The sequence below is a fragment of the Crocodylus porosus genome, unplaced genomic scaffold, assembly GCF_001723895.1.
Source record: "Crocodylus porosus isolate Cpor-Errol unplaced genomic scaffold, CroPor_comp1, whole genome shotgun sequence".
NCBI lineage: Eukaryota > Metazoa > Chordata > Crocodylia > Crocodylidae > Crocodylus > Crocodylus porosus.
Genome location: NW_017728917.1, coordinates 8,891,078 through 8,913,571, shown reverse-complemented (window position 1 = coordinate 8,913,571; position 22,494 = coordinate 8,891,078). Strand labels below are relative to the sequence as shown.

Genomic DNA, 22,494 nt, shown 5'->3' with positions numbered 1-22,494 from the left:
TCCCCCCAGTTAAAAATCAACACCATTGGAGATGATTAAATTGCTGGCTGTGGAGTGTGATGTAAACCTGGCAAAAGTCCCTTGGCTGGAAGGGAGCAGCTCTGGATGTACAGGAGGGTAAAGGAGATGGGAACCTGCCCCCCGACCCCCTTTTGCATTCGGATGAGAAAATTAAAACCAACCGAGCACCAAGTTGCACTGAGAGCAGGCAGCAGGGGGAAGCAGGAGTAGCAAGGAAGTAAAGCAAGGGGCATAAGCTAGGCGGGTATTTCAGTGCAGTGCGTTCTCCTTGGGCTCTCTCAAAACAAGTAAGGGGGCTTTGGGAAGGTGAAAAAACACCCTGAAAAAGGGCCATGTGTCACCTTGGCGAAACCCACTCACCTTTCCGTAACTGTGTTAATGCATCTGCCACCCGCAAGTTGCTGCATCTTGTGTTTAGCTGAGCTACCTGACCATCAATTGCGGTAGTGCAGTGAATATCAACAGCTGCATTTTACTATTTCAGCTAGTCAGTTTACAGTGTCTCCATCACAGCGAATTCTTGTCAGCTGCACTCTCGCTAACACAATTCCTATGTTTTGCCTGGCAGTAAATGGACGCTTCTGCCCCAGCATCATCTAAACAACTCTGTTAACATTTGCCCCCAAGCGTCTCTCTCTTTGTCCAGTCCCTGTCTTCTAACAGATGTCATCCAAGTCTAATCAAGCATAAAATGGTCATAAATATTTCTTTCTGGTAGATTTCACATTCGCATTTCATGCAGGGACATGATATTTTTCTGCTACCTCCAGGGAGTACCTAATGCAAAAACCAGTTACTTACATTCAAGGCTCATGTTCCTTTAGTAAAATGCAGCACATGTTCTCAGTTCAAAGGCATAAAAAGGCACAAGACTTTATCTTCTTTTGTTTAACAGCACCCTGGGTTGTTTTTTTTTCTTCTAATAATGTGCACCACAGTTTACACCTAGATATTACATTGCCTGTTGTTTAATGTGAAAACACAAAACCATGGAACGCCACATTTTGACTGTCTGGCTGCTTTGAATGCAAGTGTTTCAGATTTTCATGCTCAAATACCTTAATTGCTGCCCAAAAGAGAGGGTTTCCCTCCCCCCCCCAGCTACTTAAATTAACTAACAAGCTATTTAAAGAATTCATGAGATAAGAAACGCACTTTTCTATTTTGGCTGATTTTATGCACAATTTTGCAACCCACTTCATTGTATTTTGTTAAAACAATAACATAAATCTAGGGTATAAATGTACAGTTCATGCCTATTTAACAGTTAAAAAAGATAATCATGAGATAGAACCAATTTCCAGTACTTAAACTTTGATAATTCAGGGGAAACTGCTTAGAGATAATCAATTCTGCCACCTTAATGAAACATCTGAGAAATCATATTTATCTCTGGTACACTTGGTAAATAATGTCTCAGTATGTTAAATAAAACTAACCTTAGCTTATTTTCAAAGCCATATGTCTATTTTTCCCTTTTCCCCTGTTATGTTTGTCAAAACAGAAATCTTATACAGCTATTTAAAGAGAACCACAAAACACTTAACGATATAGATCACAACAGTGAAGCTGTTTTTCCTCCTCCTCGGTTGAGCTTAATATTTGATTACTGTTAGTCAAATCAAGCTTTCAGGCAAATAATCTCCATTTTTTAAGTTAATGAGATGTGGTCATGTCGACAACAGCTTGCAGAAACTTTTAATTCTAATTCCTGCAGGCTGTGCTGGCCTCTTTTACAGCAACCACTGTATGAACGAGTCAAATTTGCCAAAATGGCTTATGTAGACAAGTGCACACTTTAAAGAGGCACTAATTAAAAATACCCACTGGTATCATAATTTAAATACCATGAAAATACACTGTAAAAGTAGCTCGGCTCCACTCTTACGGCTTTCCTTAGACCTCGCTTCCTTTAACTGGATGATGTTTTGCTGCAGATGTATTCTCGACTCCAAACAATTTTTCATCTTGGAGGAATTTGGGATTTTGATATAATTACACAATTTATGTTAATATTTGTTTCACATAAGCTATTAAGCAAGCCCCCAGAACAAGTGCTAATTGAGAACGCTGGAAAGAAGTATACTGCTGAAGTAAGCAGCAAATTTATACTGTTGATTTAGAGCACTATCTACAACTTCCCCCCTCATTACAGCTCGCTCGCTCTCTGCTATAAGGCTCCCAGCTATACCGAATCCCATTAAAGCACTTTTTCATAGCTGCTATTATCTACATTCAAACTGCCTTCCTTCCAAAAAGAGAGAGAGCGAGAAAGAGGGAAAGAAAGAGAAAGGCTGGGGTGGAGCTTGGTATTATTCTCAATGCATGTCCCTGGCTACAACTTCTCCAAAATTCTTTTGTCTTTTTGATTTTTTGGCAAGGAATTTAGGCGGCACAGTTGTCGTGCAACAAAAGCAGCCAGGAGACCAAAAAAAAAAAAAGTTGGTGCTGAGAGGGTTAAACCTATTTAAGGGGTTAAATATGCAATTACCGCTGCCTAAAACCAGAGAGACATATAGATAAATAGAAGAAATGAAGTCCCCAGGTTCCATTCAGAAGCCTTCATCACATTACTACCAGACAGAAAACTCTTTAAGTACCATTTTCAGATGTTAAATCATTGTTCGTGCAGCACATATTCGCACTATTCCTGGGGGAACAATATCTGAAGACAGCGTGCTAACAAATGCAATCCAGTAAACAGGCATTTTTCCTCTTGTTGTTAGTACCTTTGTGTTCCAGCTCCCAGCTCTGTCATCCATGCCTTCTCTCTGCTTTGAAGTTAAAGTACTGAATGAGCGTTGTCATCTATTATCCAGAGTGTGCATGTAGATTATAAATAAGAAATAAAAGTGACTTTCAGTACACTGCTTTTGCATTAGCAAGTTGCCTTCTCTGTTACCTCCTCTGTCCTTCATACTTTGCTACCAACATTATATTAAAAACCTGACTTTAAGTGTTTCTTGCAGAATGAAAGGCATATGCTGGAAAATATGTACACAGCAGAGACAAAAAGTTTTATTGAAACAAACAAGTCTGGCAGTTTAAACAGGTTCATGGCTTCAGCTTCAATAGGTTGTTTAAACCTTATCTACAAATGTCCTTCAGACCTATTACATGCTAATTGGGTCCACCTCGTCATCTGCATGCTGGGTATTGACAAACAGAGCCTATAACTATTTATTACCCTGAAGTCTGTGTGCAGAGAGAACCCTTTTTGTAATGTTGATCAATTATTTAATCGATATTTTTCAAATGTAACGATCTCATCAACATTTCTTTATATTAAAGCCCAGCATAAAATATTCTTCGTGTAACTACTAAGATGGGTCAATTATTATTTCAACTGGCTGAGGTTACACCAGGTCAGATAACTCCTCTTCTCAACAAAAGTCCCGCTTTGTACATTAGAGGGACAGAAATGTTTCTGCTATCACTTGATAAAAGAGAATTCACAAGCTACAATACCTTCTGCTCCCCGCTACCATGGTGGAAATCCTGCCTAACCCTAGTGACTGCAATACATTTCCAGGTGTTTACTCCAACAAATTTGTATTACAGAACTTCTAAGAAGCCAAGGGATTGATTTGAAAGTTAGATGCCTAAATGATCCATTTTAGGCATCTAAGTGGTCTTTGAAGTACCTCAATACAGATTTCAGTGCCTAACTTATAGTCTGATTTTCAGGTAGAGACAAGTAGTAAATGGTATACTTCAGGAAAACTACTAAGAAATGCCAGCAACAGTGCGCAAATGCATGTGAGCTCCCAGCTAAAACTTTTGGATATTATTTTTGATCTATGCTACAGAAAGCCAACTGCAAGAGTAATAAACTCAGGTCTGGAAAAAATACGCTTTTAGATAGAGCAGCAATTTTACATGGAAGAAATCCCCACTAGCCAGAGAAATGCACATGGTAAGAAGGGAGTGGATAGAAAGATACTTCTGCACCCCCATTTCCGCCCTACCTGCATCTTTGGCTCAACATAATTTTTATGTTAACTCTTGCACTACAAGTAAAATGTTACAGGCCACTAAAAATGTAACTGGAGGAAGGGCTAGATGGGTTATCCTCTTGAAAGGGTGGCCAGTTACCTGGGCCTTGGTTGTGAGGCTAAAGTACCAGTTTGGACTTCATTAAACTTCCCACGAGCCGTTTTTCACATCTGTCTTCCAGCTTTCTGAGCTCTTCCTACCTTTCAGCCAGCAGGGGCTGCGACCATGCCGTGTCCGTGGATCCCACTCATGGCACACGGGAGCCTCTTATCCTAACACAACCATAGCTCAGACCTCTGCAGAGGAGCCCAAGGGAAATGGAGTTGCTGATTTCTAAAGGGTGTCACCTATCAGCTGCTACCAGCACAAAGAGAGCAGCATGCGTGTCCTCTCTTTCCTGCCAGACGGTGTCATGGACAGCCTGTCGCTCGTACCGCACATCACAGCGCATCACTGCTCTACAGGAGGCCGGAGACCGAACCAAGACGATTTTGTAGAGATGAAGAGACGACCGCCAACGGTATGGACAATAAAAAGACGGCGGCTCTTTTGGTAATTGCAGGATGACAATATAGGCAAAATGTAAAGGTAACAGGTGGACGTGATCCTAGTGATCCTCGCTCAGGTAGCTCGAAGCCCACAGCTGCTCTTTGAAGGCAGAAATGGAAGCAGAGACGTAGTCAAGTCCACTTGCAAAGGACAGAGGTGCCATGCAAACGACACAGAGCAAACGACAGAGGTGCCATGCAGCTGCCAAGGAGGCGTCGCTGGTGTACAAAGCCCTGACCTTCAAGACACTCATCGCAAACCTGTGTTGCTTCCCACAAACGTGGCAGATCCACGAGGTGAGGGCAGCCTCGGTGGATTTCTAATCGTCAGAGATCCTGGAAGTTATTTCTGACCTGTAGGGTCTACAAAGGCCTGTTTGGTTGCATGGGGTCCTTGCATACTTTTACACCTGCCCCTATTCCTAGGCCTCAGGCACTGGGAGTGTTGCAGATGTGAGGATGCTGGGAAGCACGAACATATCTTAGTATTGTTTCCAAATTACTGGCATTTCAGACCCCATAAGAGCTCTGGGATCATCGTCCCCTTCCTCCATCAGAAACTCCGGCCTTCAAAGACCCAAATGCAACCGTCCATCAGTTAACAGCTCAAGGGGGGCAAGGCATGGGAGTGAGGAGGAGAGGAAAACATTTTCACTTTCCTCCCAGAAACAGGACTCATCTGTCAGCCTTGGGCTACCGTGTCACTACAAAAAGCAGTGTCACATTACAGTATGGCATGCCAGAGATTTCTTGAAAAGCTGGTGTGGTTTTGTTTAGACGCTGTGATGTTACGTGCCAAGAGCATGCTGCTTCTGGAGGTAATCCCTTGGCTCTTGTTGAGGATAAAAGAAAGGAGGGAAGTTTAAGTTGGATATTAGAAAAAAGCTCTCTTGCTCGGAGGGTGGCGAAGCACTGGAACAGGCTACCTGGAAAGGCGGTGAAATCTCCATCCTTGGAGGTCTTTAAGGCCCAGCTCAAGAAAGCCCTGGCTGGAGTTATGTAGCGAGGGCTGGTCCTGCTTTGAGCAGGGCGTTGGATGAGATGTGACCCCCTGAGGTCCTTTCCAACTTAATTTGCCATGATTTTAATTTTTTTTTTTTGGCGGGGGGAGAGGGGGAAGTTACAAGTGGCTACTTTTTCACATGAAGAAAAGGATAGCGTCTGGCACCAAGTTCATTAATCCCAGTCGCCCTATGCAGAAAGTAGATGACCAGTAATGGATTTATGGATCAGGACACAGGTGTGGTCAAACACCATTTTCTTAGTTTGGCTTGTGCTGTCTCTGTCACTCAGTGTATTATTTGCTTCAGCTACTGCTGTACAGGTTGCTGCTTCAGCTACTAGTAACACTACTAATATGCATCTAGGTACCAACACTCAAAACCCGAGGCAAATCAATCTAAGTTATGGTGTTTTCTGCAAGCGGCATAGTTTAGCTCAGTAGCAAACAGAACAAACATTCAGCCTTTGGCAGGAGTGGGGTAAATCTCTGCCATTTTTAAACCAGGCTACTTATACCGAGCTTCTGTTTTGTTATGGGTATAGACCAGTTTCCAATCACTCATACCAGTAAAAGGGCCATGTCTGTACCTGGCACGAGGGGCCTCCAGTGTCATACCCAGGAGACAATGTAGCGGTGATAGACAACAGCATCCTTTGACCTCAGGCATTTCCAAACAGGGTCTCTCTCCCATATAATCCTATTTCTTGCAATGCAACATCCAGGACATGGATGTGAAGAAGTGATCAATGTGCTGATAAATACATCTCCCAGACGGGTTTGAAAAGAGCGCTTGCCCAATTCTGCTATAAGCCATTCTCTAACTAAGGCTCTGCAGAATATGCTCTTAGCTTTCACCTTTTACTGCTCTGCTATCCAACAGCTGTTTCCATAGCTGTCATATTCTCACCCGAAACAAGCATCGTGCATCTGTCTTGTCTTTCTGACTGACCGAGGGCTGGCAGAGAAAACAATAGCGACGTACAAATTACTGAAGTGCTACTCTCGTCGCTACTGTGGGGTCTGCATAAGCTTTATGGATTGAACGTCATGTGCTTTCTTCTGTCCTATGAAACCGTTCATTTCATCCTAAATTTAAGGCTGTGGAGAATTTTGAAATGAGAATATAACCCAAGAAAGAGCCTAACCAGCAGAGGTAGGTGGGACTGAATCTACTCCGACTCACCCGCAAAGTCTGCGATGTAGTGGTTTGCCCAGTTTTTCGCTTCGCCTGATGTGAGGTTAGAGATGGAAGGACCTTAGTAACTATTTGACTTGAGCAAGACTTTGACAAGATAGCAGTTATTCAGACAAGCTTCATGGTGGGAGCTTATGGGGGGGGAGGGGCCTCAGCCCCTCCGAGCCCCCACTCATATTTCGAACCCAAGGAAGAGGTGTTTATTGAGGCTAATGCTGTACTTCTGCAATAATCAGAAGATAAGATGAAATAAGAAATGGCTGGAATGAATCAAAAAGAAACGGGGATGATTACATAGGATGTTTCCAGGAGTCGCCATCATATGGTGTTCACTTGGGTCAAACCAGGTTTGGAGGGGGGGGGGGGGAGCCCTAATTCATTCGTAGTAAAAAGGTGTTAAAAACTGGCAAGAAGTTCACAATTCCAAGAAGGGTGGAATTTTGTATACTTAATAAGGGTAACTTCTGCTGCTATCAAGACACCTTACTGTAATTGCTCAGGAGTTTCTGGCTGAGTTGGGTGCAGTTTGGTAACACAAGTTTGGTGCTTGCAGCTCTGATGACCAAGGGTGCTTCGCAGTTTGTGTCCTATACATAACCAAGCAAAGGGACAACCCACTGCTCTTTCTGAAGGACTCTGCTCAACAACAGGGGAGGGACAGGAAAATCAACAGGGATGGATACAGACAAGTGTGGTATTGTGACCTTCCCTAACAGGCAAGAGGAAGAACCGCGTGATGCCAGCTACGACGTTATCCTGAAATACAATTGCTCTTCAGTTCCCGTCCCTCTCCCCCCTCCTCCCAAGCTTTATGAAAAAAATCTGGTCTACCCTAATTAAAGGATGAGAAATGATGAGGATAGGAGAGACAGTCTACAGCAACCCTGGATTTGGGCTTGGAGACTGACTTCCTGTGGTCACCGCACTTGGTGAGGCTATCATGTTCACTAGCAATGGTCTACTGCAATCACCATACTCAAAGCCAAGCTGTCAAAGTCTTCCCCCAGATAAGGCTATAAACAGGAAAATCTACAGAAAAGTATGTATTTTTTTTGCCTGTAGCGGATGTACCCTACTTCCTGTGACAGCCTTCACGGGCCGTATCTTTAATTTATTATGCCTTGCAATTGCCCTTGTAATGAATGAGGAGACAGGTGATCAAGCAGGGACACTAAAAAAAAAAAAAAGAAGAACACATGCAAAAAAAAGAGGAGCCCCCTACCTTCTGAGCAAAGAAAATAATGTAAATAGAGCTAATCGCTGCTAAGCCCATTTAATCTGATCTCTACACAAGTTAAAAGAAGGAAACCCAGTGCAAAAACACTTCAAACAGGCTCCGTGCTAATCAGTGGAATTTAGCGAATCATTTTTCACGAAAAATACGGAGTCAGAAAATACTTTAAACTCCAAATACTTTCCTGTTGTGAAAAAGGGGTTCAAACATGCCACATAATACTGAAAAAACATCCAAGGCAGTCCCTGGGCCTGCCAGTCAATGACAGCTGTTGTAGACACCTGGAGAAAGTTTACAGTGCAAGGCTTCATGTTCTGTGTACCTAAACACGACGGCAATAAAGGAAAACTTGTCAAACAGAAAATGGCCTGCTCTTAACTTGTCTATAAAACATCTACAGCAGCCAGCATTTCTTGTACCTTGTTGAGTATTATGTTCAATAATATTAATAGGCTCATATTTACCATATCTTAAAAGCTAACAATCCCATTGCCAGCACTAATTAAAAAGACAAGAAACTGAAAGGAAGCTGTAGATTATTTCTCCAATGTGGATTCATGCCTAGATTTAATAAAACCCGCTTCAGTGTTATAACCTTACATTTGTTTCGAGAACACTATAAAAGATAAGTTTACTTTTTTGTTGTTTGTTGACTTGGAGGGATTTCTTTCCTTTTGGATCTGTAATGCAAGCTGAAAGCTATCGGAACAGGAATACGTTGGGCGTTTTGCCCTGCATGCAGTAATCTTCCTGTTATCGACTGGGTATGTTTCGGATCGTGGGCGCGAATCAAAAAAGGGACGAAGCAGAGGTAGGGCGGCACAAAAGCTCACATGTAATCCAAAAATGCATTTGATCGTTTGGGCAAAAATAAGGGTCCCTAAGCTAACCCCTGCTGAAGGGATGGGCAGGCGAATGTCAAGGAGATGGGGATGGGCAAAGAGAGCAACTCTGGCTTTGTTGTTAGCCTGCCGTTTTTGTGCACTCACTAAAAGGCTAAAGGTAAATTTACATAAGAAAGCAGCAGGGCTATTCAGGAGGGATGAAAGCTAGTGATGTGGATGGGAGACTGGATTCCTGGCTTCTGTTTAGAGATCTTCAGCAACGGGATCTCTAAGCCCTTATACGAGCCACTACAACTATGGCTTTGATTATGCAAAAAAGGGAACCATATGGCTGGACCTGAAGATCTTCCAGGGTCCCTTCCAGCCCCAATATCTATGAAATCTGTGAAACCTGCTGGTATCTGGGTAAATCCTCTTTGCAGGACTCATGCCTGAAGTTGGGCAGCTGGAGCAGACGATGCCACCCCTTACCCTACATCACTTGCCCAGAGCAGAAAGGAGTATAAGGACTCGCATCACAGATTTCCCCAGCAAACATAGCTCTGGGCCCTCCTGCTCAGCTTCCTGTGGCTAAGCATCGACCAGGTTAGTGTGCGCCGACTGCGCGGGCTCTGTATATCCAACCTTTGCTTGGCAGAATCACAGCCTCTGCACTCACCGATATAAAGCCTGGACTCGGGCCAAAGCTAAAATCTCAAGTAACTGAAAGATAAAAATCACAGCATCTACTTTTATGACCTCTTGGCTAACTCCAGCCACGTTCTCATTGGGCATGAGGCAAAAGGACCAGTGAGGCAACGAATTACACGTGCTGCTACCCGGACATCCCTAGAGCTGGCTCTGATTTTGCTACATCCACAGAATTTAAATCGCAGGCAGGGCGGGTAACCATGCCTGCTTTTCAAGTTGCCTAAACACTTCCCATTTTAACACCCTGCTCTCGGCCATTTATAGCAACTTCTCCAGAGAGCCGTCGTTCTCGTACTTCCTAGCATTTGAGGTCGGGCTTTGGCAAACATAGATCACCTTCTTTTAATGACATTCTTTAGAGGCAATACAAATTTCTGTAGAGATATTCTCAGTACCTGATCCACTTCCTGGTAAGCGTCCTGACAGCCAAAAGTCCTGCCTCACCTTCCTGGGCCTACAAAACCAACGGCCCGACTCCTATTGAAGAATGGCCACGGGCAGCCTCTCGTCTCTAGGCTGTACACCGATCCCTCTTTCCTCGCAAACTGAGCTTCCAAGTGAAATCCAGAGTACGCGTGCCTCCATCCCCTTCCTCACGCACACTTCCACCCCTCCGTTTAACGCAGGAGGATGCACTGGCAGGTAGTCGTTAACATGTTACACAAGTGGGTACATAATGCGGTATAATGCAAAGCTGAAGATACACAACAGTCATCCCTCCGCAGCGGAGGGGGCGATCTTCCTGGGGAAAGGGGCCATCGGAGGAGTCTGCAATCCCCTGCGGAAGAACAACAAAAAGCCTTTGTGCTGCTCATGCCTCCTTCGGTGTTTATTTTAAGTGTGCTAGCCCTGCATACGCAAGGGAATTGGGACTCTGATTTATTTTGGGTCTCTCGCTGGGTAAATGCCAGCCACCGACGCTCTGTAATACGCCCCGTTCTAAGTTTTCGGTTCGGTGGCACGTTTTTTGCAAGTGAATCACTGCGTGTATGCAGAAGTGAAAAACGTGGTATTAAGGCTGAGTTTGGAAACAAAAATGCCCCCAAGTTCCCTCTCTCAGTGAGCAAGCAATTGGAAACCAAAAGTTCTGGCTTTCTTGCTGATGAGGGATAATGTAAGACGCAAGCAAAAGGTGCCAGGGTGACCCTCTGCCCACGCAGCTGTCGCGAGCAGCCAAGGATCTGAAATTTTATAAGAATTTCAACAAACAGCCTGCTTCCAGGAAAGCAAATACGAACAGGGAAATACTACCACAGCACCCTGGGTATCTGGCGGGGAGGAGCCAGCCTTCTTGCATTTGGACTGGCACGAGTTAGCAACGCCGCTCCACTACGGGGAATATAATGCAAACAAATTCTAAGGAAAACTGAATTCAAGCATTTCAACTGCTCTTTTTAACTCAGTCATCCCGATTTGAGTGCACACCCCGAAAGAAGAGACGTTCTCCGCACTCCCACCCCCTGCCCGCACTTAATTTCCAGGTACAATTTAGGAGACCCTGAAAGCCCGCCTGAACTCTAACAAGTCTTATTGAATTAAAAGAGGCAGGCATGTAGACAAACATTTCATGCGGTAATAATGGCGTTTTTCATGTACTGACCCCCCCCCAGATTTGATCTGAAATAAAATCCTGGTTACTTCAGATTCCCGAGGCAAACTGTGACCTTACTCTGCATCTCCAAATGTAAACCATTTGTGTGGCATCCCTCGATTATGATGCTGAGCATCGGTCAAAAGAACAACGTGCATTAGAGCAATCGCTTGCTTGCTTAGGAAGGTAAGCGGGCTCAAAAAGTGCACGCAGATTGGTCTGAAAGCCTTGCAGGTTTAACGAGAGGCTTGGTCTAATATGGCTACACAAGTGTAGAGACATGAGCGCTCACTTCAGAAGGCCTCTCTACAGCAAAAACGACCCATCCGTATACCTGCAAATGATGTCGGTGTAATGAATCTTTATGGTTGGGAGAAGAGACTCTGTGCTCTGCTAACACAACACTGGTACACCTTGCTACACAGCTGAAACAGCCTAACTCCATCCAGCACTAGCGGTCCTCTACTTTATGGATCATTATTTTTCACTAAGCCCTTCCCACCGAAAAAAAAAAAACCCACCTTGGAGAGAAAAGCAAGAAATATGATTAAGAGTAAATTGAAAAGCCCAACTTTGTAATAAAGCTGGCACTTGCCCCAGGCTTCAGAAATATCCGAGACTTGACACTGACTTTATAGATACAATATATAGCTTTTATGGAAAAAAAATGAAATATTTGCACTATTTAAAATAGGTTACAAATACATTTTATGTTTTAAGATGTAGTCATTGGGGCTAACAAAATCCAGAAAGGAGCTGGTATAGCTAGCTACGCTCTGATTACACGTGCCATCATAAATCCTGAAATTACTAAATTTCATTATTTGCTGATTTTTTTTTTTTATACAAAACCCTCTCAAAATTTAACTAACATTTATTATTCAGTTTTCCAGGGATGCTCTGCATTTAAAAACCCCATAAAATGTGCAAGCGCTTCCCAATTTACAATTGATTGTATTTTTATGGAAGCAGGTGGCTTAGCTAATGTTGACTTACTTCTGGTTTGCTGTGAAGCAATGAAACTCTAAAAGAGACAGAATATAACATACCCAAAAAAGAGGGCAAGTGAGAGCACTTGATTCTGGTCTCATCTGCATGTGTAAGTCTCACACAGCTCCAAAGAAATCAACAGCTACCACTGGTGTAAAATGGTTTCCAGTAGTGGCAAAATCCTCTGTTCATAAGAGGGATAAAGAAGTAAAGGCTGCTCTGAGGGATCAGTTTTTCAAACCAGAGCAGCACAGTCAAAAGTCATTCAAAAGTAAAAACACAGCGTTTCCAAGCAAAAGTTAAGTTCATTTTGAAATCTCAACTTTCCACGAGGAGTCTTGCTGCTCTGAAATCACTTAAGCCCCAATTTAGCAGGATACTTCAGTACATCACTAATTTTGCACACATGACCAGCCCCAGTCACCTTAATGGGACTGCATGCACACACGAATTTAGGCATGCAGTGATATGCTTTGCAGTACGTGATGGCCACAATATAAGAGGAGTTCAATGTGAATTTTAAAAACTACATTATACCTTACCAGGCACAATGCCATTTCAGATTTGCTACGTGACCAGCCAAAGGTTTGGCAGCACTGCTTGTTATACAACCTGAAAGTATAAAGATCATTGGAAGAGGAGTATCCTATAATGGTTTTTAATAACATCAGTCATCTGAAACAGACTTTTAATTTATATCCTACATCTGCTGAATTTCCCTATCAGTGCAGACATGCTAGATAACCACTTGAAAACATCCCTTTGTTCAGTTTGCCTGAACATACCTAACTGGTGAATGTATAACTTCTTTTTTTTTTTTTTGCTTTGATGAGTAAGCACAAGCAAATATGACACGGAAGTCATACAAGAGGAGAGTGCGTATCTATAAAAGCAGTGGCAACTTTTCACATAAGATGCAAGGTTAAAAAAACAAGCTACCAAATGAATTTCAAAAGTCGTGGTTCCTTGAGGAGTTCCTGTTACTGGACTTTGCTTCATTTTGTTTTCATTTATAAGCAAAAAATGGCCACGGTAAACCATGCACGAACAGATTTGTAAAGACGACTTCGAAACCGAGACATGCGCTTAGATCAGATGGTTAGACGTCTTGCGCTCGGATCCGGCGCTTGTGTGAACATACACCCAGGGAACGCCCGGTGCACGTATGGACGCCCCGTTCAAACCTGAGACCCACCGACTAGCTAGCGCCATTTCTAGGCACACAGCAAAACAAAAGCCAAAGAAGTAGCAGCAAGTACAACCAAGTGGCAGTTTCTCCTTGTCTGTCCCCAGCGGGAGGCAATTTAAGGCCTGTTGAGGTCAATAAGTAGCTATAACAAGGACCATGGTAGCAGAGAAGATGCCGAATGCTGCCCGTCAGCACGGTTCACTGACAAGCAAGCTAAAAATTGCATTATTAAGAAGAAATCATTGATTCACAAATCCAGGCAAGGTAGCCATCCCGTGTTAAAACTTATTTAATTTTGCCAGCACTGCTTCATTCCTAAGCTCTCAGAGCCGCAGCTTTTCCACTGAAAAGCAAAAGACATTTTACGCACAATTTTCCCTCTACTAGAAAGAGGTATATTGTGCCCTTCAGTGAACATAAAATTGATATTATCATTCCTTAGTTTATATCTCACTACTTAACCTTCAGATTAAAAGTTATTAGATTTGAATGACTAAAAAGACATCGTGTCACCTTTCACTCAACGTTGGGAGCTCGGAGAACTTGGGGAAAAGGCCTGGGTGATAAAAACGCTAAGTTACAATGTATGGAAGGTCTGTCTTTTTTAATTCCCAATGCTGAAAAGTAAAAGACTCTACAACTAGATTGATCTTTTCATGAGGTTATTGTAATGGTGAATTACCAGTGTATTAAAATGCAAAAGCAGACACAATTCCAATGACTTGCAAGTCATTTAATCTATACTTTTAAATGGCTCTTTCAGTGAATACAGCAGTTTAATAATTACGCCTTGTATCTGTATCTTCCCAACAAAAATGACTCAACATGCACATTCCCTTAAAGTCTAACAAACAAATTTAGACTAACCCAGTTGTGTCAATACGAAACAAAGGCATTATCTTAGATCTGGTTTAGCAGTTTTGTTCTCTAGAGATAAGTCCTCTTCGTGATCAATGGGACCATAAAATTTCTGATGCAGTTTATAATCTACTTCCATGGGGGGGGGGGGTTGGTTTGGGGTTTTTTTGGTTTTTTTAAAGATGAAACTAATAGCAAGTGAGTGTGGTTACAAATATTTGACGGCATTATTCTCATTTGTATTGTGATATGTATTGAATGATTTATGCTCCAATAAACCTTTTGAAACCCTCAATTTAGCCAAGTGAAGCAATCTCTGAATAATACAGTGAATAACCTATTTATCTCATATTTTCCTCCTTTGTTTGCCATGGAGAATTTTGGTGAAACCAGGTACCTTTAGCCTTCTTCAATCTTTACCTCTCAGCACCCATTGATTGAATCTACTACCAAGGGCCAAGATGTGATTTTCTCACACTGATAACACAGACGGCTTCCCAGAAATCAATGACACACTCACATAGCAAAACACTACTGATTGCACACAAAAGACATCTGAAATTTGGCCTAACGTGTCTCATATATGAGGTACATGATGCTTGGTCACTCATGCCTATGGATAGGGTTTTATATGCCAATATATCCGGCGTTTGTGTTTGGGTGGAGTAAAGATGTAAACGTAGGAAACGGGATACACAGAAAATACGACAGATCAGTATCAAATTCTGCTCGAAGGGCGGGGAGGAAGGCCTCCTTGCCTTATTTTTGTGGACACAAGTCCAACAAGTAATTTAATTAAGCTCTTCAGATAGCTAAAAGTGACGCTTCATCATTCCGGGCTAGTTCAGTTCAAAGGCAAAGTGATGAAAAGAAACTTTCTTGCAGAAAGTACAGGGCTCTATGTTAACTTCTTTCCTGTTTCGCTATGTACCACTTGCATTTTTATTGCTATTCTACTTTGTCATAAAAGCAGTCACCTTGTAACCCTTTTTATCAAGTAATCTATTCACTACCTAAAAGTACACTACGCTCCATCAGGCAAGCTATAGGTTTACATTATACAAACATTCCAATTCTGCCTGTTCAGCACTGGTTGTCAATACATGCAAGCAATTGCAAAACAGCAATGTGTGTTTTTTTCCTTAAGAGAACATTGATAGGAGCCTGCCAGTTTTGCAAAATAAACTCTTTGCAATCTCTGCAGCTACTCTGTCAACAATTTACTATTAAAGCCATACCTCCTAAAAGTTCAAAAGGACTTGGAATTAGACAAAAGATAGGGACTTTTTTTTTTTCTTTTTTTTTTTTTTTTTTTAATACTCGGGAGGCCGTGCTTGAAGTCAGGGTATCAAAGTGAAGTCCTCTGTGATGCAGAGACGCTTGCATTTCGACCACCAGCAATGCTACATTTCAGGCCTTGCTGTGATATGCTGGAATGCAGCTTTATATTCTGCCCATTCATATTTTTACCTTTCTGTTAACACATGGAGAAGCAACACTCGAGCGTGTGGCAACAAGGATGCAAAGATTTCACAATAATTTACATTTGCTGTTTATGTGAGAGTAAGGATTTTTGTGGGTGATCTCTTCTATTGGATTAACTGCGCGGTTGGGATAGTTAGACGAGCTTTTGAATGCAAGGCAATCTTTCTTGGGTCCCTTATCCCAACCGAGAGGTTGGTCTGATAAAAGATATCACCCACAAAAATCCTCGCTTCTCGCGTAATTCCTGGAACATCACAGCCTCCCTCCTATCACCTCGCTCACCTCGAAAAAAACCAAAGGACGTGTTTGCGTTGTGTAATTATGGAACAATTTTTGCAAAAATCGGTCTTCAAATTCTAAATTCCAAACTCAGATTATTTATCCACAACGTTATATGACAGCATCGTTCTCTGCTCTACCATTATGCATCGCGGGAACACGGGCACTAACCAGCTTACCCATCGAGCAGCAAAGCTCAAACGACCCGCTGCTGATTCCTTTTTCCCAAATGATACAAGTGCCAGGTAATGCAAGGAAAAGCTAAGACCGATATGCTCGTAAGAATTAGCTGTTTTATTTCAACAGCCATTCATTTGTATTGAAAAAGTGTTTTCTAGTATGCATTCTGTTAAGTGACCTGAGAGCATATGTTGTATATGGAGAAACATCTAAACATTATGTTCTATGTTGTATGCGTATCTGTAAATGCTTGCATTAGCTGTCTGAAAAAAACATTTTTCTTTCGGCATTGAAAAATATTTCCAAAACACAAAGACTGAGGCGTTATGATGTCAGTTCTGATTGTCCCTTGGATGTTGTGCTGCTTTTCCCAGGAAAGTATTGTCAACTTGGTGAGCAACTTCCTTTTTAGAAAAGAAAACTCCGTAGAAAAGTTACTCATCCAAACAAATTAATGGCACATTTCAAACAAGGAGCACAAACCTCCAGGCGCTTACAACCCTGGAAGAAAACATGTTAATTCAAAGCAATTACTCTGCTGACAAAGGAGACACGGGCAACGGATGAGACCGGGCACAAATTACAATCTGCTGAATTCAGTGAAGCTGCCCGAAAAGGTGACTTTCTCCGCTCGGTTTCAGCGTCTCGGTTGCAGCGGTGAGAGCAAAATGGAAGGAGCCTACCCAGCCGTTGTCGGCACCTTACGGGGATGGGTCTGGAAGACCACGCGGGCCTGCCTTTGCAATGCATGACCGGCTCTCCTTAACTGCCCAGGCGGGTAGCTGTTGAATGACACAACACATTACACACAAGATTAAGGTGTTACCTCACTCCACAGTGACCCTCCGAATGATGCTGGGGACGTGCTGACGTCGGCAAAAGATGGCAGCCTCAGGCAGGTTAATATCTGGCGAGGCAGAATAAACTCCCAAGTTCTATATTTATGGTTGACAAAATGCCATATTTTGACGGGGCTCTTTTGTGTGCATAGGCCAGCACATGCACAGGGCAGGGAGGGAACGGGACTGGAAAATTCCAGCCTGCTCGTATGAAAACACAGCGTAATTAACTCATTTTGATATGAAGCCTTTTAAAGAGAAGACCTTTGTGTTGAACATATTTTACTGTTCTAATTTTCTTCTACTGTCCTACATTAATCAAAGCTGTAACCCCTGTTGTCTTTGCACTACGAATCAGAATGTGCCCCTGGCGAAGAATGAGGGAAAAGTCAACAGGAATTAAGTTTCAGTGCAACTGTTTACTCAACTGTGGCCTGCAGTTATTGAAATTTTATCCGTGGTTTTGTGTGACTACTGCAGTAATGAATTCAGCATGGCTGTGATTTTCTCACTGATGGTATTCTCACTTCAAGTAAAAACCTGTAGGAGGAAAACGATTGAAACAACCAAAGTCTATTGCATTTAGTTTCATACATTTCTCAGGGTTGTTTAGTTATGGAAGCCTTCCGTCCCGCATCTGGCAAAATTGGCCGCTTGCTCTTTTTCAATCCTTCCGTTTGCTAGCTTTTCAACGGCAGGTTTTTCTTCACAGCAAAAAAACCTGCTGAACAGATCGCGGGGCACTTAAGAGTGTTGCACAGCTGCCGGTAGCTTACTCGAGAGGTTTCAAGAACGTATGCTGCACTACAGAAAGTGAGGGCTGGGCATAAACACATCCGTGATTGCTCTGGTGCATCTTTTGTTCCAGCCCCCGGCAGCAGTACATGGCAATAGTTTCTTCTACAATCTCCTCTGACTTTCCAAATGTTATCGGGGGGGACACAACACACACAGCATGGTTAGTTGTGCTAATAAATGGAGTTGCTTCTATCTAAAAAATGTAATACTAAGGGCTGCAAAAATCCACAGTTCTGTCCCCGATTCTCCTACAGTAAAAATAGCACCGATATATGATAACTATTTTTTTTTCAGCCTTGCAGCTGTAGATACCTCAACAAACTTTTTTTTTTTGCTAATAGAAAACATTCTGTTGAGAGAGGTTGCTAGGTTATATTAAAATTTGTTGCAAAAACAAAACCCAGCATTAGCGAATTTTCCAACCAGTGACATATTCTGGAAAGTACTTATTTGTATATAGTGGTTCGCCCAATCAGAGCCACCAGGCTCAACACATTCAGACAATAGGAGCAGGCTACGATCCTTGGATCTTTCCAGTGAATGCATGAAAAAGAGCGCCAGGACGAAGTATACATTTCCCCTTGCATTCGGGCTGAATTTGGCTAAAGGCTGCAGGGTACAAAATGCCATGCACAGGTCCTCCCAAGCAGCTATCTGACTGGCAAATAACAAGGGTTTTAAGGGTTAAATGCTTTATTTTTCTTTCAGTGGGGAAGGTGCAATAGAGCTTACAGTACCTGCTGCTGTTGCTGAAGATGTGCTAAATCGGCCGCCCCAATCTCAACTGAAGGTGTCTCGCCGTTTGATCTCACTTCCCGTAAGCTGCACTCTATTAAATGGTTGCCACTGCTTGCTCCATTCTGAATGCTTGAACCGTTACTTTTTGTCTCAGTCCCAGATTCTTGCATCATGACTCAAAAACCTGAAATAATTTAGGGGAGGGAATGGGGGAAAAAAAAAAAAAAAAAAGCAGCTGTTAAAACAGTTGCCGTATATAAGGAGACATGCCCTGCTTTAAATCCTGCCAAACCTGTAAACATCTGTCATTTCCCTTCAAACGATTCATCTTTCATTAATGGTTCGTGCTACCAGTTTATGTTTGTTTATCTGTTGGTACGGCTAAAATTTTAGTCAGTTAAGTTCTGTTTCTAAATATAGTGCTATTTGCTCAACATTTTTCCCTTAGAGGGGGGGAAAAAAAAATGTTTTCAAACGAATACACAGAATCCATAATTAAATTTCTCTCGTTACATCTGGATGCTTTGCTGTAAAACCCATGAGTCATTCTATGCACTGGATTATGGACAGCATCAAAACCCTGATATACAGCAAGTGGGAGCAAAAGGTGAAGGGACGCAGTCAGCGTTTCGGTTTTCATTCGTATACTGTGATCCTGTCAAATTAGTAACTTTTATTATTGTCCGGTATATGGGGGTCATTTAGGCTGAACCTGTGAGGTCCCGAGCGCCATCAATTGTCACTGAAACAAGTTCTCTTCTTCTAAGATTCGGTCGGCTGCTCGCAATATCTGGTACTTACTATACCGGCTCTATGCAATCTCTCTCTAGCACCTAGGCAATACCGCTTTACCGACACAATTAGCGGCATCATTTCCAACGAGCCACGTATCGCACTAATTTTGGCTTCCTGAAATATTCATCCAACGTGCCCGGGAGCCAGGATCCACGTACGCATGCTTTCACGACTCAGAGATACCTGTGGAGTAATTCGCATGAACATAGTTGCAGTCCGTGAGCTCTTCACTAACTATCCATTCATTTTGATCTTTTGCAACACGTTTTCATGGTTGACAACTGGCCACCTAAAGAATATGGTTTTGTTTCCCCTCTCTGAATGGATGATAAATGTGTTTTTTTTTAAAAAAACAGGAAAACAACCAACTAACAAATGATGTTCTTTGAAAATAAAGACCAAGACAACTGAACAAATGAGTATTTATGCTCGCATTCATCAAATTTGGGGGATTCCTGAATGTGTCTGTGAATAAACTGGTGACTATATGTGCAAGAATGTGTGTTAATAAGACTCCAAAAATAGCAACGATGTTGCCATATTTTACTTGTGAAACTACTGTTAATTCTCTTTTTGTGTAATTTAATGAGCTGTATTAGAAAGTATTCCAATCAGCTACCACCAGCGCCACAGAATTAAAATGTCATCAGTGATGTTCTGTCTCTCTCGATTCATCCTCCCTTCCTTCAGGTTCCCCAACCCTCTTATCCAAACGACCCAAATCACTTGTCCGCAGTGACATCTGCTACTGTCAGCAGCTACTGTCCCCACGGCAAATGCTCAAGAGCAGCACTCCGGCATGGGGCACGATCAGCTGGAGGGACTGTGTCGTTCAGGCATGCCTCAAGCAGGGGTGGGAAGGCGAGACATTTGCTCCACGACTCTCAGTAAAGGTTTCCAAAAGGAGTCAGTACGGAAAACTTGTCCAGCTCTGACCACACGGGCTTGCATGCCTAGTATGCGAGGGTGGGATTACCAGTGTACTACCTACTTCTCCATGAAGCCTCTATGGCTAGGGACAGAAGTTGCACATAAGCGCTCAGAAACCGGTTCAAATCTGTAACACAACAGAAGTTCGGCGCACATAACCCGCTTTTCAAAATGGCCAAAACCGGTTTAAGATAAACCTGGGCGGAGGTAGTATCAGACTTAACTGATTTAAGGTAAATCAGTTTACTGAATTTCTGTCCTTCAAGTTAACTTGCAGTCCCCCAGTATCCCAGAATGCTTTGCACCTCTCCCACAAGTCCCCCTGACCTCACAGGGTGGGCAGGCTAGCCTTGGCCCAGGCTGTCTGCTCTACAGCCCAGCAGAGAGGCGTGCTCTAGCACTCCCCGGCTTCAGGCCTGAGTCGCTGAAGGCTTGTGGTTGCACTTCTGGAATAAAAGTGAATGTCTGTTCACTTACTTATCAGTTCAGTTCATGCAGCTTAGACTAACCTGCAAAGATTGAATCAATTGAGCCTGGGGCGTTTTGACCGTCTGCACTTAGCCCACGTAGAGACTCCAAGGTGCCTAAATGCAATCTTGTTCCACCCTGCTCAAGTCCCTGGAAAACGACTACTACAAAAGGTGAGAGGGTCACCCTCCGGCTCATTCTTGTTTATGTTGCAGCGCTAAGGCTAAGGTGACAGTATGTTACAGAAGTACTGGTGGCACCATTCATGTTTTTTCAGGGACTTGAGTGATGCCTGATAGGTGGAAAAGGAGCCAGCCCTCCAAATGCAACTCGCTGCATTTGCAACAGGTAGCTGTGGAAGCGAAGCCAGCTGCCTTACCTTTCGTGCACACTAAAACCATCCACACAGGGAGTTAGTGCAGAGTAGTTCCTACTGTAAATTCCTACTGTAGCTTACTGCCTGTAACTTTTCCAGGTGGGCAATCCCCAAGTTGACAGGAGCAGTCCAGCAAAGCAGAGCTTTGGTTTTTAATTGCCCTTCACTGGAAAGGAAAGGCCCACATTTAAAAGAGGGCCTGTTTGAATTTAGCGGCTCTACCAACTCAGAAACAGGAAGAAAAATTTCCCCTTCCAACACAGGTGGGAAGAGATTAATTGGAGAAGGAGTGAGAAAGCAATGTATTTCTAACAGAAAAATACTACGGGAAAATACTTGCCCCAGGAAATCTGTGCAGGAGTTATTTTAAGCCCTGAGCTACCCAATGTACAATGCCTACCAGAGACAGATTCTTCCCTGCCAGGGTCTCTGGTCTTGGCTTAACTGCTCAGAATAAACAGCCCCTCGCTTTCACCAACATTTCAAGAGTAGCCTACCAGTCAGCACTTCGTGATGTGCAGCCTCTAACCCTGATTACTGCTCAGCCAAACATAGACATGCCAGACCACTCGCCCAATTTGGTAAATTCATAGTGATGATCCATGCAGCTGATAATCAAGATGTCATAACTGAGGAGCAACGGACTAATGAGGACTTTGTCACAAGCAGGCTGCAATGCGGGCACCAGTTTTTTGATTCTCAATCAGTGTGGGGGAAACCACTCATTAGGAGGACTTTGCTGCAATCACTAAGGGATCTATTCACGCTAAATGCTGTCCACGCTTATGGAAGGTGGTAGAGCAGATTCAAATGCTCTGCTTACATTTAAATACATTTCGGGTGGGCTCTGGAAACTTGCTTCTGTCTGTTTTCTGGAATTTTCAAATTATGCAAAGAGACAAAAGGGCTAGAGGGCTCATTATAGTCAGCTCCCTTATAAAACTCCCAAGATCTAAACTAATCAAAAGACTGCCCTGATGCAGCCAGAGAATGCACTGTGTTTTTAAACAGATCCAGTCCTGACATGGACTAAGTTTTGTGTCTTTTGCTTTTTACATGGACATGAAGCCTAAGTGAGCCAGGGAGGCAGAGTGGGGTTTAAATAACCCTCTGACTTCAAAACATGAAACGTGTCACGCCTAAGGGCATATCTCCACTGCAACTCAAACAGACCTCTGGCAGCTCCTGGACCACGGAAAATACCGAGGACTCACAAACTAGCTCAAGGAGGAGTACGCAATTCCTACCTAGTGCAGTGACAAAGGTACATCTTTCACCAGAGAGGAACGAACTCAAGAGGAACACCTAACCCGCCTACTTCACACTAACCCTTTCCTTCTTCATTTGGACTTGGTGCCAATCCTTACTGGAAGCAAATGGGACTTGATATCCATTCAGACTAGCTGAGACTAGACAGGTTACAGGGGTGGGCGGATGAGAACAGGA

At 43.0% G+C, this 22,494-nt stretch overlaps 1 protein-coding gene across 9 annotated transcripts in view; it reads right to left on the bottom strand.

Moving 5' to 3' along the window:
- The window catches only part of FOXP1 (forkhead box P1), a 442,485-nt gene that overhangs the window by 167,978 nt on the left and 252,013 nt on the right, over window positions 1–22,494 (bottom strand). For all 9 annotated transcript variants that reach the window (XM_019536645.1, XM_019536646.1, XM_019536642.1 and 6 more), the window contains one exon: window positions 18,479–18,663. In XM_019536645.1, coding sequence (XP_019392190.1) covers window positions 18,479–18,652 — 174 coding nt within the window. In that variant the 5' untranslated portion in view covers window positions 18,653–18,663. The remainder of the gene's footprint in view (window positions 1–18,478; window positions 18,664–22,494) is intronic.